At 41.9% G+C, this 18,447-nt stretch overlaps 1 protein-coding gene across 1 annotated transcript in view; it reads right to left on the reverse strand.

Moving 5' to 3' along the window:
• LOC124018550 (tudor domain-containing protein 3-like) overlaps positions 1-16,952 on the reverse strand; it is a 50,178-nt gene extending 33,226 nt beyond the window's left edge. The window contains 4 exon segments of the mRNA XM_046333883.1: positions 10,531-10,691; positions 14,339-14,404; positions 15,136-15,220; positions 16,840-16,952. Coding sequence (XP_046189839.1) covers positions 10,531-10,691; positions 14,339-14,404; positions 15,136-15,220; positions 16,840-16,877 — 350 coding nt within the window. The 5' untranslated portion in view covers positions 16,878-16,952.
• Positions 16,953-18,447: the final 1,495 nt, after the last annotated feature.

Consider the following 18,447-nt stretch of genomic DNA (forward strand, 5'->3'; position numbering starts at 1 on the left):
ATCTACAGGTCGATCTACAGGTCAGTCTACAGGTCAGTCTACAGGTCAGTCTACAGGTCTATACAGGTCGATCTACAGGTCAGTCTACAGGTCTATGCAGGTCAGTCTACAGGTCAGTCTACAGGTCAGTCTACAGGTCTATACAGGTCAGTCTACAGGTCAGTCTACAGGTCAGTCTGCAGGTCAGTCTACAGGTCTATGCAGGTCAGTCTACAGGTCAGTCTACAGGTCAGTCTACAGGTCTATACAGGTCGATCTACAGGTCAGTCTACAGGTCTATACAGGTCGATCTACAGGTCAGTCTACAGGTCTATGCAGGTCAGTCTACAGGTCTATACAGTCAACAGGAGGTGATTGGTAGACAGGTGTGAAGCAGCACCAGTCTACAGGTCAGTCTACAGGTCTATACAGGTCAATCTACAGGTCAGTCTACAGGTCTATGCAGGTCAGTCTACAGGTCAGTCTACAGGTCTATGCAGGTCAGTCTACAGGTCAGTCTACAGGTCTATGCAGGTCAGTCTACAGGTCAGTCTACAGGTCAGTCTACAGGTCTATACAGGTCAGTCTACAGGTCTATACAGGTCAGTCTACAGGTCAGTCTACAGGTCAGTCTACAGGTATATACAGTCAACAGGAGGTGATTTGTAGACAGGAGTGAAGCAGCATCAGTCTACAGGTCTATACAGGTCAGTCTACAGGTCAGTCTATAGGTCAGTCTACAGCACCAGTCTACAGGTCTATACAGTCAACAGGAGGTGATTTGTAGACCAGTGTGAAGCAGCATCAGTCTACAGGTCAGTCTACAGGTCAGTCTACAGGTCTATACAGGTCAGTCTGCAGGTAAGTCTACAGGTCAGTCTACAGGTCTATACAGGTCAGTCTGCAGGTAAGTCTACAGGTCAGTCTACAGGTCAGTCTACAGGTCTATACAGGTCAGTCTACAGGCCTATACAGGTCAGTCTACAGGTCAGTCTACAGGTCTATACAGGTCAGTCTACAGGTCAGTCAGCAGCATCAGTCTGCAGGTCAGTCTACAGGTCTATACAGTCAACAGGAGGTGATTTGTAGACCGGAGACGTGTCATTTCATCAGCCTGTTAGATGGAAGCTGCATCCCAAATGGCCTATGGCCAGGGAGACCCATAGTGAGACCCATAGGGAGACCCATAGTGAGACCCATAGGGAGGCCCATAGGGAGGCCCATAGGGAGACTAATAGGGAGACTAATAGGGAGACTAATAGGGAGGCCCATAGGGAGGCCCATAGGGAGACCCATAGGGAGACCCATAGGGAGGACCATAGGGAGACTAATAGGGAGACTAATAGGGAGACTAATAGGGAGGCCCATAGGGAGACCCATAGGGAGACCCATAGGGCTCCGGTCAATAGTAATGCTCTACGTAGGGAATAGACAGAATCATCAACAGAGACATCTGAAATGGGGATCTAACGAGGCCTCTGTCAGGGGAACGTACCATTTTTACATTTTAGTCAGTAATGAATTGATGACCAGATATTCAGATGGTATGGCCCTGATTAGATATTCAGATGGTATGGCCCTATCTAGGAGTAATGAATTGATGACTAGATATTCAGATGGAAGGCCCTGATTAGATATTCAGATGGTATGGCCCTATCTAGGAGTAATTAATTGATGACTAGATATTCAGATGGAAGGCCCTGATTAGATATTCAGATGGTATGGCCCTATCTAGGAGTAATTAATTGATGACTAGATATTCAGATGGAAGGGCCTGATTAGATATTCAGATGGTATGGCCCTGATTAGATATTCAGATGGAAGGCCCTGATTAGATATTCAGATGGAAGGCCCTGATTAGATATTCAGATGGTATGGCCCTGATTAGATATTCAGATGGTAGGCCCTGATTAGATATTCAGATGGTATGGCCCTGATTAGATATTCAGATGGTATGGCCCTATCTAGGAGTAATTAATTGATGATTAGATATTCAGATGGTATGGTCCTATCTAGGAGTAATTAATTGATGATTAGATATTCAGATGGTATGGCCCTATCTAGGAGTAATTAATTGATGATTAGATATTCAGATGGTATGGCCCTATCTAGGAGTAATTAATTGATGATTAGATATTCAGATGGTAGGCCCTGATTAGATATTCAGATGGTATGGCCCTATCTAGGAGTAATTAATTGATGACTAGATATTCAGATGGAAGGTCCTATCTTGGAGTAATTAATTGATGATTAGATATTCAGATGGAAGGCCCTGATTAGATATTCAGATGGTATGGCCCTGATTAGATATTCAGATGGTATGGCCCTGATTAGATATTCAGATGGTATGGCCCTGATTAGATATTCAGATGGTAAGGCCCTGATTAGATATTCAGATGGTATGGCCCTGATTAGATATTCAGATGGAAGGGCCTGATTAGATATTCAGATGGTATGGCCCTGATTAGATATTCAGATGGTATGGCCCTGATTAGATATTCAGATGGTATGGCCCTGATTAGATATTCAGATGGTATGGCCCTGATTAGATATTCAGATGGTATGGCCCTGATTAGATATTCAGATGGTATGGCCCTATCTAGGAGTAATTAATTGATGATTAGATATTCAGATGGTATGGTCCTATCTAGGAGTAATGAATTGATGACTAGATATTCAGATGGTATGGTCCTATCTAGGAGTAATGAATTGATGACTAGATATTCAGATGGTAGGCCCTGATTAGATATTCAGATGGTATGGCCCTATCTAGGAGTAATTAATTGATGACTAGATATTCAGATGGTATGGCCCTATCTAGGAGTAATTAATTGATGACTAGATATTCAGATGGTATGGTCCTATCTAGGAGTAATGAATTGATGACTAGATATTCAGATGGTATGGTCCTATCTAGGAGTAATGAATTGATGACTAGATATTCAGATGGTAGGCCCTGATTAGATATTCAGATGGTATGGCCCTATCTAGGAGTAATTAATTGATGACTAGATATTCAGATGGTATGGCCCTATCTAGGAGTAATTAATTGATGACTAGATATTCAGATGGTATGGTCCTATCTAGGAGTAATTAATTGATGACTAGATATTCAGATGGTATGGTCCTATCTAGGAGTAATTAATTGATGACTAGATATTCAGATGGTATGGTCCTATCTAGGAGTAATTAATTGATGACTAGATATTCAGATGGTATGGTCCTATCTAGGAGTAATTAATTGATGATTAGATATTCAGATGGAAGGGCCTGATTAGATATTCAGATGGTATGGCCCTGATTAGATATTCAGATGGTATGGCCCTGATTAGATATTCAGATGGTATGGCCCTATCTAGGAGTAATTAATTGATGACTAGATATTCAGATGGTATGGCCCTATCTAGGAGTAATTAATTGATGACTAGATATTCAGATGGTATGGTCCTATCTAGGAGTAATTAATTGATGACTAGATATTCAGATGGTATGGTCCTATCTAGGAGTAATTAATTGATGACTAGATATTCAGATGGAAGGTCCTATCTTGGAGTAATTAATTGATGACTATATATTCAGATGGTATGGTCCTATCTAGGAGTAATTAATTGATGACTAGATATTCAGATGGTATGGTCCTATCTAGGAGTAATTAATTGATGACTAGATATTCAGATGGTATGGTCCTATCTAGGAGTAATTAATTGATGACTAGATATTCAGATGGTATGGTCCTATCTAGGAGTAATTAATTGATGACTAGATATTCAGATGGAAGGTCCTATCTTGGAGTAATTAATTGATGACTAGATATTCAGATGGTATGGTCCTATCTAGGAGTAATTAATTGATGACTAGATATTCAGATGGTATGGTCCTATCTAGGAGTAATTAATTGATGACTATATATTCAGATGGAAGGTCCTATCTTGGAGTAATTAATTGATGACTAGATATTCAGATGGTATGGTCCTATCTAGGAGTAATTAATTGATGACTAGATATTCAGATGGTATGGTCCTATCTAGGAGTAATTAATTGATGACTAGATATTCAGATGGAAGGTCCTATCTTGGAGTAATTAATTGATGACTAGATATTCAGATGGTATGGCCCTATCTAGGAGTAATTAATTGATGATTAGATATTCAGATGGAAGGCCCTGATTAGATATTCAGATGGAAGGCCCTGATTAGATATTCAGATGGAAGGCCCTGATTAGATATTCAGATGGTATGGCCCTGATTAGATATTCAGATGGTATGGCCCTGATTAGATATTCAGATGGTAAGGCCCTGATTAGATATTCAGATGGTATGGCCCTGATTAGATATTCAGATGGTAAGGCCCTGATTAGATATTCAGATGGTATGGCCCTGATTAGATATTCAGATGGAAGGCCCTGATTAGATATTCAGATGGTATGGCCCTGATTAGATATTCAGATGGTATGGCCCTATCTAGGAGTAATTAATTGATGACTAGATATTCAGATGGTATGGCCCTATCTAGGAGTAATTAATTGATGACTAGATATTCAGATGGTATGGTCCTATCTAGGAGTAATTAATTGATGACTAGATATTCAGATGGAAGGTCCTATCTTGGAGTAATTAATTGATGACTATATATTCAGAGGGAAGGTCCTATCTTGGAGTAATTAATTGATGACTAGATATTCAGATGGTATGGTCCTTCCTATCTAGGAGTAATTAATTGATGACTAGATATTCAGATGGTATGGTCCTATCTAGGAGTAATTAATTGATGACTAGATATTCAGATGGAAGGTCCTATCTTGGAGTAATTAATTGATGACTAGATATTCAGATGGAAGGTCCTATCTTGGAGTAATTAATTGATGACTAGATATTCAGATGGTATGGCCCTGATTAGATATTCAGATGGTATGGCCCTATCTAGGAGTAATTAATTGATGACTAGATATTCAGATGGAAGGTCCTATCTAGGAGTAATTAATTGATGACTAGATATTCAGATGGAAGGTCCTATCTTGGAGTAATTAATTGATGATTAGATATTCAGATGGAAGGGCCTGACTAGATATTCAGATGGTATGGCCCTGATTAGATATTCAGATGGTAGGCCCTGATTAGATATTCAGATGGTATGGCCCTGATTAGATATTCAGATGGAAGGTCCTATCTAGGAGTAATTAATTGATGATTAGATATTCAGATGGTATGGCCCTGATTAGATATTCAGATGGTATGGCCCTGATTAGATATTCAGATGGTAGGCCCTGATTAGATATTCAGATGGTATGGCCCTATCTAGGAGTAATTAATTGATGACTAGATATTCAGATGGTATGGCCCTGACTAGATATTCAGATGGTATGGCCCTATCTAGGAGTAATTAATTGATGATTAGATATTCAGATGGTATGGCCCTGATTAGATATTCAGATGGTATGGCCCTGATTAGATATTCAGATGGTATGGCCCTGATTAGATATTCAGATGGTATGGCCCTGATTAGATATTCAGATGGTAGGCCCTGATTAGATATTCAGATGGTATGGCCCTATCTAGGAGTAATTAATTGATGACTAGATATTCAGATGGTATGGTCCTATCTAGGAGTAATTAATTGATGACTAGATATTCAGATGGAAGGTCCTATCTTGGAGTAATTAATTGATGACTAGATATTCAGATGGTATGGCCCTATCTAGGAGTAATTAATTGATGACTAGATATTCAGATGGTATGGTCCTATCTAGGAGTAATTAATTGATGACTAGATATTCAGATGGAAGGTCCTATCTTGGAGTAATTAATTGATGACTAGATATTCAGATGGTATGGCCCTATCTAGGAGTAATTCATTGATGACTAGATATTCAGATGGTATGGCCCTATCTATGAGTAATTAATTGTTGATTAGATATTCAGATGGAAGGCCCTGATTAGATATTCAGATGGTATGGCCCTATCTATGAGTAATTAATTGATGATTAGATATTCAGATGGAAGGCCCTGATTAGATATTCAGATGGTATGGCCCTATCTAGGAGTAATTAATTGATGATTAGATATTCAGATGGAAGGCCCTGATTAGATATTCAGATGGTATGGCCCTATCTAGGAGTAATTAATTGATGATTAGATATTCAGATGGAAGGCCCTGATTAGATATTCAGATGGTATGGCCCTATCTAGGTGTAATTCATTGATGACTAGATATTCAGATGGTATGGCCCTATCTAGGTGTAATTCATTGATGACTAGATATTCAGATGGTATGGCCCTATCTAGGAGTAATTAATTGATGACTAGATATTCAGATGGTATGGCCCTATCTAGGTGTAATTCATTGATGACTAGATATTCAGGTGGAAGGCCCTGATTAGATATTCAGATGGAAGGCCCTGATTAGATATTCAGATGGTATGGCCCTATCTAGGAGTAATTAATTGATTATTAGATATTCAGATGGTAGGCCCTGATTAGATATTCAGATGGTATGGCCCTATCTAGGAGTAATTAATTGATGACTAGATATTCAGATGGTATGGCCCTATCTAGGAGTAATTAATTGATGACTAGATATTCAGATGGTAGGCCCTGATTAGATATTCAGATGGTATGGCCCTATCTAGGTGTAATTAATTGATGATTAGATATTCAGATGGAAGGCCCTATCTAGGAGTAATTAATTGATGATTAGATATTCAGATGGAAGGCCCTGATTAGATATTCAGATGGTATGGCCCTATCTAGGAGTAATTAATTGATGACTAGATATTCAGATGGTATGGCCCTATCTAGGAGTAATTAATTGATGATTAGATATTCAGATGGAAGGCCCTGATTAGATATTCAGATGGTATGGCCCTATCTAGGAGTAATTCATTGATGACTAGATATTCAGATGGTATGGCCCTATCTAGGAGTAATTAATTGATGATTAGATATTCAGATGGTATGGCCCTATCTAGGAGTAATTCATTGATGATTAGATATTCAGATGGAGGCCCTGGGATATTCGATGGTATGGGAAACGATGGTAATTGGGGGGCCCTGATTAGAACGATGGGGGGGCGATTAAATTCAGATGTGGGGGGTAAACGATATGGGGGGTAAACCCTATGTGGGAGGGGATGACTAGATATTCAGATGGTATGGTCAATGATCTAGGGAGGGGAAACGATAGATATTCAGGGTGGGGAGGGACGATTAATGGGGGGATGATTCAGAGGGAAACTTGATGTTAGGGGGAAACGATATTCAGATGGGGGGAACGATGTGGGGGGAACGATGTGGGGGTCCTATCTAGGATGAACGATGTGGGGGGAACGATGATGAGGGGGAAACAATGTGAGGGGGAAAATTGATGACTAGGGGGATTCGATGGAAGGGGGAAACGATGACTGAGGGGGAAACATATTCAGATGAGGGGGAAACAATGACTGATATTCAGGGAAACGATCTGAGGGGGAACGATGATGGGGGGTAATTATTGATGATTAGAATTCGATGGGGGGAACGATGTGGGGCCCTGATTAGAATTCGATGGTAGGGGAATTCGATGGTATGGGGAATTCGATGGAAGGGGGAATTATGATGATTAGAATTCGATGGTATGGGGGAACGATGGTGGGGGATTAGATATTCAGGGGGATTAGAATTCAGATGTATGGGGGGAAATTATGATGGGGGGAAGATATTCAGATGGGGGGAAACGATGGTGGGGGGAAATCGATGTGGGGGGAAACGATGTGGGGGAAACGATGGTATGGGAAACGATGGGGGAAACGATGTGGGGGGAAACCCTGATTAGATATTCAGGGGGCCCTGAAACGATGGTATGGGGGTAATTAATGTGGGGATATTCAGATGGTATGGGAAACGATGTAGGGGAAACGATGTGGGGGAACGATGGTATGGCCGATGGGGGGGAACGATGACTAGATATTCGATGGTATGGCCCTATCTAGGGGTAAAATTGATGTGAGGGGGAAACAGATGGTATGGGGAAACGATGACTAGATATTCAGATGGGTCCTAACGAGTAATTAATTGATGACTAGAAACGATGGAGGGGGAAACAATGACTAGATATTCAGATGGTAACGATGTGGGGGGTAACGATGTGGGGATAACGATGTCTATTATGTAGGGGGATATTCAGATGGGGGGCCCGATTAGAGGGGGACGATGTCAGGGGATGGTATGGGGGGGAAACCCTATCTATGGGGTAATTAATTGGGATTAGATATTCAGGGGGCCCTGATTAGATGTGGGGGGAAACCCTATCTAGGGGTGACACGATGTGGGGACAGATATTCAGATGGGGGGAAACCCTGATTAGGGGATATTCGATGGTATGGCCCGATGTAGGGGGGAATTAATTGATGATTAACGATATTCAGAGGGGCCCTGATGTAGGGGAATTCAGATGGGGGGGAAACCCTATCTAGGGGGGAATTGATGACTAGATATTGATGGTATGGCCCTAAGATGTTCAGGGAGAACGATGTGGGGGGGAAATTCGATGTGATATTCAGGGGTGACACGATGTGGGGGGACACGATGTGGGGGGAATTCGATGTGGGGGAAACGATGTGGGGGGAACGATATTGATGGGAAACGATGTGGGGGAAACGATGTATTCAGGGGGCCCTGATTAGATATTCAGATGGGGGCCCGATGTAGGGGGAAACGATGTGATGACTAGGGGGGAAATTCGATGGTATGGGGAACGATCTAGGGGGAATTAATGTGGGGGAATTCGATGTAGGGATTAGAATTCAGATGGTATGGGGTGTAATTAATTGATGATTAGGGGGGCCGATCTAGGGTAATTATGTGGGATTAGATATTCAGATGGAGGGGGACGATTAGATATTCAGGGTATGGCCCGATGTGGGGGGAACGATGACTAGGGGGGACGATGTATGGGGGAAATTAATTGATGATTAGGGGGAAATTCAGATGTGGGGGGAAGATGTGAGGGGGAAACAATGTGGGGGGACACGATGGGGGGGAAAATTGATGTTAGGGGAACGATGGTATGGGGGTAACGATGTGGGAAGATATTCGATGTGGGGGGGGGAACGATGTGGGGGGGAACGATGTGGGGGGAACGATGTGGGGGGAAACGATGTGGGGGGAACGATGTGGGGGGAACGATGTGGGGGGGACGATGTGGGGGGGGAACGATGTGGGGGGAAACGATGTGGGGGGAACGATGTGGGGGGGGGAACGATGTGGGGGAACGATGTGGGGGGACACGATGTGGGGGGAACGATGTGGGGGGGACGATGTGGGGGGAACGATGTGGGGGATGTGGGGGAAACGATGTGGGGGGAACGATGTGGGGGGAACGATGTGGGGGGAACGATGTGGGGGGGGGGGACACGATGTGGGGGGACACGATGTGGGGGGAACGATGTGGGGGGAACGATGTGGGGGGGAACGATGTGGGGGGGAATGAAAAATCAAGGGGTCTGAATACTTTCTGAATGCCCTGTACATATATTTGTTGTTGTTGTTGTTGTTGTTGTTGTCTCCGTTCCTGGCACCGTACGACGGTACTTTTCCTGGGTGGTAAAACTCCTTGTACGCTGGAATGCAGTCCAGAAAAACCAAATGATTTACAAGGTGTTGGTTCTGTGCCTTCGGGGGAAGAAGCCTTTTGATGCTAACGCGCTACTCTGTTCCAACTGGTCGCGACGGTGATGATCGAGAGAGAGTTTCAGTAGCTGATCTCGTTCCTGTGGCCGTACTCATCAAGTATCTCCGAGTAGCAGTGCTGATCTAGGGTCAGATCACCCCTGTCTATTTACTCTTATTCATGGAGATTTAAAAGACAAAAAGACTGATCTGAAATCAGCACCCCCTACTCTATGAAGATTGATACAAGTGACCTCTGAGATCAATCAGATTAGCCTGGTGTTTAAAGTAGCTAATCAATCAGATTAGCCTGGTGTTTAAAGTAGCTAATCAATCAGATTAGCCTGGTGTTTAAAGTAGCTAATCAATCAGATTAGCCTGGTGTTTAAAGTAGCTAATCAATCAGATTAGCCTGGTGTTTAAAGTAGCTAATCAATCAGATTAGCCTGGTGTTTAAAGTAGCTAATCAATCAGATTAGCCTGGTGTTTAAAGTAGCTAATCAATCAGATTAGCCTGGTGTTTAAGGTAGCTAATCAATCAGATTAGCCTGGTGTTTAAAGTAGCTAATCAATCAGATTAACCTGGTGTTTAAAGTAGCTAATCAATCAAACAGATTAATTAATTGATCTGGGACAGGTGTTTGAACTAGTAGTTGTTCTCTACCTGATCTGGGACAGGTGTTTGAACTAGTAGTTGTTCTCTACCTGATCTGGGACAGGTGTTTGAACTAGTAGTTGTACTCTACCTGATCTGGGACAGGTATTTGAACTAGTAGTTGTTCTCTACCTGATCTGGGACAGGTGTGTGAACTAGTAGTTGTACTCTACCTGATCTGGGACAGGTGTGTGAACTAGTAGTTGTACTCTACCTGATCTGGGACAGGTGTGTGAACTAGTAGTTGTACTCTACCTGATCTGGGACAGGTGTGTGAACTCGAGGCCCACAGCGTTGGTGTGTCCGTCTGTCATCTGCAGCCGCAGCATCCTGGGGGCTCCCTGAGACTCCTCATTGTCCTTGGGAGCCGACACGTTCCTCACCTTCTGAACCTGCAGCACACACGGACCCTCCAACTGAGGGTGGGGTACAGGGTGAGGAAAAGATGAAAGACAACGGTCGTGTTAATTAGAGCACACTGTAGCAAAAACCTTTTAGTACAGCCAGAGAGTGAGTTAGGGGTCTGTATTCATTAGGGCACACTGTAGCAAAAACCTTTTAGTACAGCCAGAGAGTGAGTTAGGGGTCTGTATTCATTAGGGCACACTGTAGCAAAAACCTTTTAGTACAGCCAGAGAGTGAGTTAGGGGTCTGTATTCATTAGGGCACACTGTAGCAAAAACCTTTTAGTACAGCCAGAGAGTGAGTTAGGGGTCCGTATTCATTAGGGCACACTGTAGCAAAAACCTTTTAGTACAGCCAGAGAGTGAGTTAGGGGTCTGTATTCATTAGGGCACACTGTAGCAAAAACCTTTTAGTACAGCCAGAGAGTGAGTTAGGGGTCCGTATTCATTAAGCACCAAACAGATCAAAACAGACAAAGCGAGAGGGGAGCTGAACTTGTCCAACAAGGTTTTTTTTTTTTGCTACGGTGTGTCCTAATGTCAGGGTCTGTTGCAGTAAAGACATCAGCCTTGTAACCAGGAACTGGCAAACAACCTCACCAGATGGTTCCAGCATCAATAACTGCTCCTCTGGGACGAATAAAGTGTATTGAATTGAGCTGCCCGTCTCCTCGCTCAAATGGACCTGACTGCTTTTACAGTTGAAGTCGGGAAGTTTACATACACTTAGGTTGAAGTCATTAAAACTAGTTTACATACACTTAGGTTGGAGTCATTAAAACTAGTTTACATACACTTAGATTGGAGTCATTAAAACTAGTTTACATCCACTTAGGTTGGAGTCATTAAAACTAGTTTACATACACTTAGGTTGGAGTCATTAAAACTAGTTTACATACACTTAGGTTGAAGTCATTAAAACTAGTTTACATCCACTAAAAAAACTAGTTTACATACACTTAGGTTGAAGTCATTAAAACTAGTTTACATACACTAGTTTACATTAGGTTGAAGTCATTAAAACTAGTTTACATACACTTAGGTTGAAGTCATTAAAACTAGTTTACATCCACTTAGGTTGGAGTCATTAAAACTAGTTTACATACACTTAGGTTGGAGTCATTAAAACTAGTTTACATACTTCCGACTTCAACTGTAAGTACATGACATTTCTTAATGTGTTTAATTACCCGACCTTCCTTAACGATCATGTACCCGACCTTCCTTAACGCTCATGTACCTGACCTTCCTTAACAATCATGTACCTGACCTTCCTTAACAATCATGTACCTGACCTTCCTTAACGATCATGTACCTGACCTTCCTTAACGATCATGTACCTGACCTTCCTTAACGGTCATGTACCTGACCTTCCTTAATGCTTAAGTACTGGACCTTCCTTAACGATCATGTACCTGACCTTCCTTAACGATCATGTACCGGACCTTCCTTAACGATCATGTACCTGACCTTCCTTAACGATCATGTACCTGACCTTCCTTAACGGCCATGTACCTGACCTTCCTTAACGATCATGTACCTGACCTTCCTTAACGATCATGTACCTGACCTTCCTTAACGGCCATGTACCTGACCTTCCTTAATGCTTAAGTACTGGACCTTCCTTAACGGTCATGTACCTGACCTTCCTTAACGGTCATTTACCTGACCTTCCTTAATGCTTAAGTACTGGACCTTCCTTAACGATCATGTACCTGACCTTCCTTAACGGTCATTTACCGGCCCTTCCTTAATACTTAAGTACCTGACCTTCCTTAACGATCATGTACCTGACCTTCTTTAACAATCATGTACCGGACCTTCCTTAATGCTTAAGTACCGTTAAACAGAGTGTGTTTGTTCTTCAGGTCCATGCTGTAAACAGAGAAGTGGCAACTAAAGAGCCATAAAGAAATAACACTACTCAGATGGTTCTTTTCACAGCTCTGGTTCTGGTTCCCTTGTTTACATTCAACTGAGGTTTACACGTTCCAATTAAAATAGTTTCTGGGCTCCAAGAGCTGGCATTCTACTGCATATTCAATCACCTCTTTGTAAATGCAGTACATATTAATTGCAGTCTAGTGATAACCAACTCTGGGAAATGAGCCAAGCAAAGATAATAATAACGTAATGCAGACAGACTGAGAAATTCTGAATCACCAGCATTGATGGCGCTTCCCCTGTTAGACTAATGCAGAGTGGGAGTTGGACTTACCTGAAAGGAGTGCAATATCTTATACAGAGCCTTAGGAGGACCGTGGGTTATTATCTCTGAGGACCGTGGGTTATTATCTCTCTGAGGACCGTGGGTTATTAGCTCTCTGAGGACCGTGGGTTATTAGCTCTGAGGACCGTGGGTTATTATCTCTGAGGACCGTGGGTTATTATCTCTGAGGACCGTGGGTTATTATCTCTGAGGACCGTGGGTTATTATCTCTGAGGACCGTGGGTTATTATCTCTGAGGACCGTGGGTTATTATCTCTGAGGACCGTGGGTTATTATCTCTGAGGACCGTGGGTTATTATCTCTGAGGACCGTGGGTTATTATCTCTGAGGACCGTGGGTTATTATCTCTGAGGACCGTGGGTTATTATCTCTGAGGACCGTGGGTTATTATCTCTGAGGACCGTGGGTTATTAGCTCTGAGGACCGTGGGTTATTATCTCTGAGGACCGTGGGTTATTATCTCTGAGGACCGTGGGTTATTATCTCTGAGGACCGTGGGTTATTATCTCTGAGGACCGTGGGTTATTATCTCTGAGGACCGTGGGTTATTATCTCTGAGGACCGTGGGTTATTATCTCTGAGGACCGTGGGTTATTATCTCTGAGGACCGTGGGTTATTATCTCTGAGGACCGTGGGTTATTAGCTCTCTGAGGACCGTGGGTTATTATCTCTGAGGACCGTGGGTTATTATCTCTGAGGACCGTGGGTTATTAGCTCTCTGAGGACCGTGGGTTATTAGCTCTGAGGACCGTGGGTTATTATCTCTGAGCTTTAGAAGGACCGCGGGTAATTAGCTCTCTGAGCTTTAGAAGGACTGTGAGTTATTTGCTCACATACAAATTAATTAATTAATTATCTCCCTCGTCATCATCTGTGGCTTTTTCTCAGTTGAACTCAGTGCAACTCCCCACATGGCTGAAGGGAGGAATAAAGGCATTTTAAAGCTGGTGTGACAGAGGCATCTAGTGGCCTTTGGAAGTAGTGCATTTTTCTGTATTTTTCCAAACGTGCACAGGACAGTGTAACCAACAGGGTATCAAACCCGGGTCAGGTGCATGTTGTTTTCAAGGCTGAGATAAATAGCCCACTGAGCTAAACGCCTAGGAATTAGCTTTCCATGTTGCCATGTGTCTTCAGCATGGTTACTCACCATAGCAGTCTAGCTTGACTAACCCCCATCCACTATTAGATCTATGACCATAACAGTCTAGCTTGACTAACCCCCATCCACTATTAGACAATCAACCAATCCTGTTGGTTCTAACTTTGTTTTTGTTCTGTATCGAATCATTATGATAGGATCAACACACACACACACACACACACACACAGTATCGTTCTGTATCGAATCATTATGATAGGATCAACACACACACACACACACACACACACACACACACACACACACACACACACACAATGCCTCACCTTCTCCACCCGGCCACTGTTGATGTCCGTAGGGAGAAACTTCCTGCCAATAGGCCTCAGGTCACTCTGTAGAGATGAGTCACAGAGACAGGGGGGGGGGGGGATAAGCAACACTTATCCCAACCAACATATTAGGCCGACAATGAGATGACCTGTAGGAAACCTCGAGATGCACTATTGAAAAGCAATGTAGAGAAACCTGTTTTGAAAGCACTGGCAAATATTGGCCTGAATCTTGATTCTCCACACGTCTCTCAGAGTGGGCAAGAGCACACCCCTAGTCACGGACTTCAAAAACTATTGGATTGGTTTTAGTCTGATTCGTCTGATTGGGGCGGCAGGGTAGCCTAGTGGTTAAGAGAGTTGGACTAGTAACTGGAAGGTTGCAAGTTCAAACCCCCGAGCTGACAAGGTACAAATCTGTCGTTCTGCCCCCTGAACAGGCAGTTAACCCACTGTTCCTAGGCCGTCATTGAAAATAAGAATGTGTTCTTAACTGACTTGCCGAGTTAAATAGCCATATTAGTGTGACTTTGATTTATCTGACATACCGGCAAAACATTCAATAACGAATATTCAAAGCAATGTAGAGGAATCTGTTTTACACAAACCTGTTTTTGTAAAAAGCTTGATTGAATTTTTTTTTTAAATGAGGTCGACTGTAAGCACAACGTCTTTTTTCTACTCAAACCCCCTGGGATCAGTTAAATGTACATCTACACAGGTGAAAGGGGAAACGTTTTTTGTTGTTGTTGTTGGTATACTAGAAGAGAGATGTGAGAATACTAGCTACTTACATTGAGTGCAATGCGAATAATGTAATTAGCTGAGGGGTTCTCAGAAGTGCCTTTCAACTCCTCTATTCCTTGGTCTGTCAGGTACCTGTGTAGGAGGTCAACCAGAAGAAAGGGCTCACATATCAACGGTGTAACCAATGGTTATTAAACAACAACACGCCAGCTAGCCACAGTGAACAGACACATTGAAATTCAAAAGCTAGCCAGCCAACTCGCATATCACTCTAGTGTACTTAAATAACATAGCTAATAACTGACGAGCAGATCAACTCTGAAGATATATTAATAGCTAGCTACAGTACAGTAATGTATTGCTAGCTACAGTACAGTAATGTAGAGCTAGCTACAGTAATGTAGAGCTAGCTACAGTACAGTAATGTAGAGCTAGCTACAGTACAGTAATGTAGAGCTAGCTAGCTACAGTACAGTAATGTAGAGCTAGCTACAGTACAGTAATGTAGAGCTAGCTAGCTACAGTACAGTAATGTAGAGCTAGCTATAGTACAGTAATGTAGAGCTAGCTACAGTACAGTAATGTAGAGCTAGCTACAGTACAGTAATGTAGAGCTAGCTACAGTACAGTAATGTATTGCTAGCTAGCTACAGTACAGTAATGTAGAGCTAGCTACAGTACAGTAATGTAGAGCTAGCTACAGTACAGTAATGTATTGCTAGGTAGCTACAGTACAGTAATGTATAGCTAGCTATAGTACAGTAATGTGTTGCTAGGTAGCTACAGTACAGTAATGTGTTGCTAGCTAGCTACAGTACAGTAATGTAGAGCTAGCTACAGTACAGTAATGTGTTGCTAGCTAGCTACAGTACAGTAATGTATTGCTAGGTAGCTACAGTACAGTAATGTAGAGCTAGCTACAGTACAGTAATGTAGAGCTAGCTACAGTACAGTAATGTAGAGCTAGCTACAGTACAGTAATGTATTGCTAGGTAGCTACAGTACAGTAATGTATAGCTAGCTATAGTACAGTAATGTGTTGCTAGGTAGCTACAGTACAGTAATGTAGAGCTAGCTACAGTACAGTAATGTGTTGCTAGGTAGCTACAGTACAGTAATGTATAGCTAGCTACAGTACAGTAATGTGTTGCTAGGTAGCTACAGTACAGTAATGTGTTGCTAGGTAGCTACAGTACAGTAATGTGTTGCTAGGTAGCTACAGTACAGTAATGTGTTGCTAGGTAGCTACAGTACAGTAATGTAGAGCTAGGTAGCTACAGTAATGTGTTGCTAGGTAGCTACAGTACAGTAATGTATTGCTAGGTAGCTACAGTAATGTGTTGCTAGGTAGCTACAGTAATGTGTTGCTAGGTAGCTACAGTACAGTAATGTATTGCTAGGTAGCTACAGTAATGTGTTGCTAGGTAGCTAAAGTAATGTGTTGCTAGGTAGCTACAGTACAGTAATGTGTTGCTAGGTAGCTACTTAGCTTCAAATGAGCACACACGGCCTTGTTAGTTAGCATATCAAAGCTAAACATGCTAAAAAATAATTGACAGCAATTTGCAAGACAAATTCACAACATCAAACGGCCAAAATAACAATTATTAGCTACTGTTACCAGTCCGTAGGCCAGAAATGTCACATATCTTATCTACATTATCACAGGCATCACAGTATGTGAGATCCTTAATGAGGTCTTAACTGGAAAAGCTAAAGCTATGCTAGCACATTAGCCACAAGCTACCCACCAGCCTTCTTTAGTGAGGGCTAAGTTGATTTCAGCCATTTTCTTTCAAAATAAAAAATATTAAAAGTATCAAATGCAAAATATAGTCGATGAACTATTTCATTTGTGGATTATGCATTGTTTTGTTTTTTAAATCTTTAATAATTAATCCAATAATCAATGAGTTTAGCCGGATATTTTTTAGCGTTTTTGCCGGACTAAAAACAAATGGAAGAGTTGGAAGAGAGGTCAAAGGTGAATCTGATTCTTGTCGGCAAAGAGGGAAGGATAAAAAAACAGCAGCCCCGGTGGCAAACACAGTCACTACATCTCCGGTGCCTTTATCAATCCAATGATCTATCCACGACTACACTCTGTGAAATATATATAATAATATTTAGTTTCAATATCAACATTGTTCCCCCCCTCCCTTTACGACTGCCGACCAGGCCACATACACTCTTATAACTGCTTTGAGCAAAAGCACATTTTTATTTCACTTTTATTTAACCAGGTAGGCAAGTTGAGAACAAGTTCTCATGTACAATTGTGACCTGGCCAAGATAAAGCAATGCAGTTCGACGTATACAACAACACAGAGTTACACATGGACTAATACAAACATACAAGTCAATAAGAGTGGTTTTAATGTCTATGGTCACTGACTGCAAAAGAGGCCTGGGGTTGAGTCCCGGGTCGGTCTGCACCCAGAATTAGCGACAACGTTTGTCTGCATAATTTAGGTTGAACACCTCGCATAGCCTAGTTTAGGAAGTCTAATAGCTAGGCCTATATAACAAAAGATAATTTAAGAATTAGGGGGTAACTAAAAATCCAGTAGAATGCATGGGTAAAATCACTGTGGAAGCCAAGCCGGAAAAAATACACATTACAACCTGTGTGTTGTGATAACTGCGTTGTTTCCTCTATAACCTGTTAGTTCATATGCCTCTATAACCTGTTAGTTCATATACCTCTATAACCTGTTAGTTCATATGCCTCTATAACCTGTTAGTTCATATGCCTCTATAACCTGTTAGTTCATATGCCTCTATAACCTGTTAGTTCATATGCCTCTATAACCTGTTAGTTCATATGCCTCTATAACCTGTTAGTTCATATGCCTCTATAACCTGTTAGTTCATATACCTCTATAACCTGTTAGTTCATATACCTCTATAACCTGTTAGTTCATATGCCTCTATAACCTGTTAGTTCATATGCCTCTATAACCTGTTAGTTCATATGCCTCTATAACCTGTTAGTTCATATACCTCTATAACCTGTTAGTTCATATGCCTCTATAACCTGTTAGTTCATATGCCTCTATAACCTGTTAGTTCATATACCTCTATAACCTGTTAGATCATATGCCTCTATAACCTGTTAGTTCATATGCCTCTATAACCTGTTAGTTCATATGCCTTACCTCTATAACCTGTTAGTTCATATGCCTCTATAACCTGTTAGTTCATATACCTCTATAACCTGTTAGTTCATATACCTCTATAACCTGTTAGTTCATATACCTCTATAACCTGTTAGTTCATATGCCTCTATAACCTGTTAGTTCATATGCCTCTATAACCTGTTAGTTCATATGCCTCTATAACCTGTTAGTTCATATACC

Source organism: Oncorhynchus gorbuscha, unplaced genomic scaffold, assembly GCF_021184085.1.
Source record: "Oncorhynchus gorbuscha isolate QuinsamMale2020 ecotype Even-year unplaced genomic scaffold, OgorEven_v1.0 Un_scaffold_544, whole genome shotgun sequence".
Lineage (NCBI taxonomy): Eukaryota > Metazoa > Chordata > Actinopteri > Salmoniformes > Salmonidae > Oncorhynchus > Oncorhynchus gorbuscha.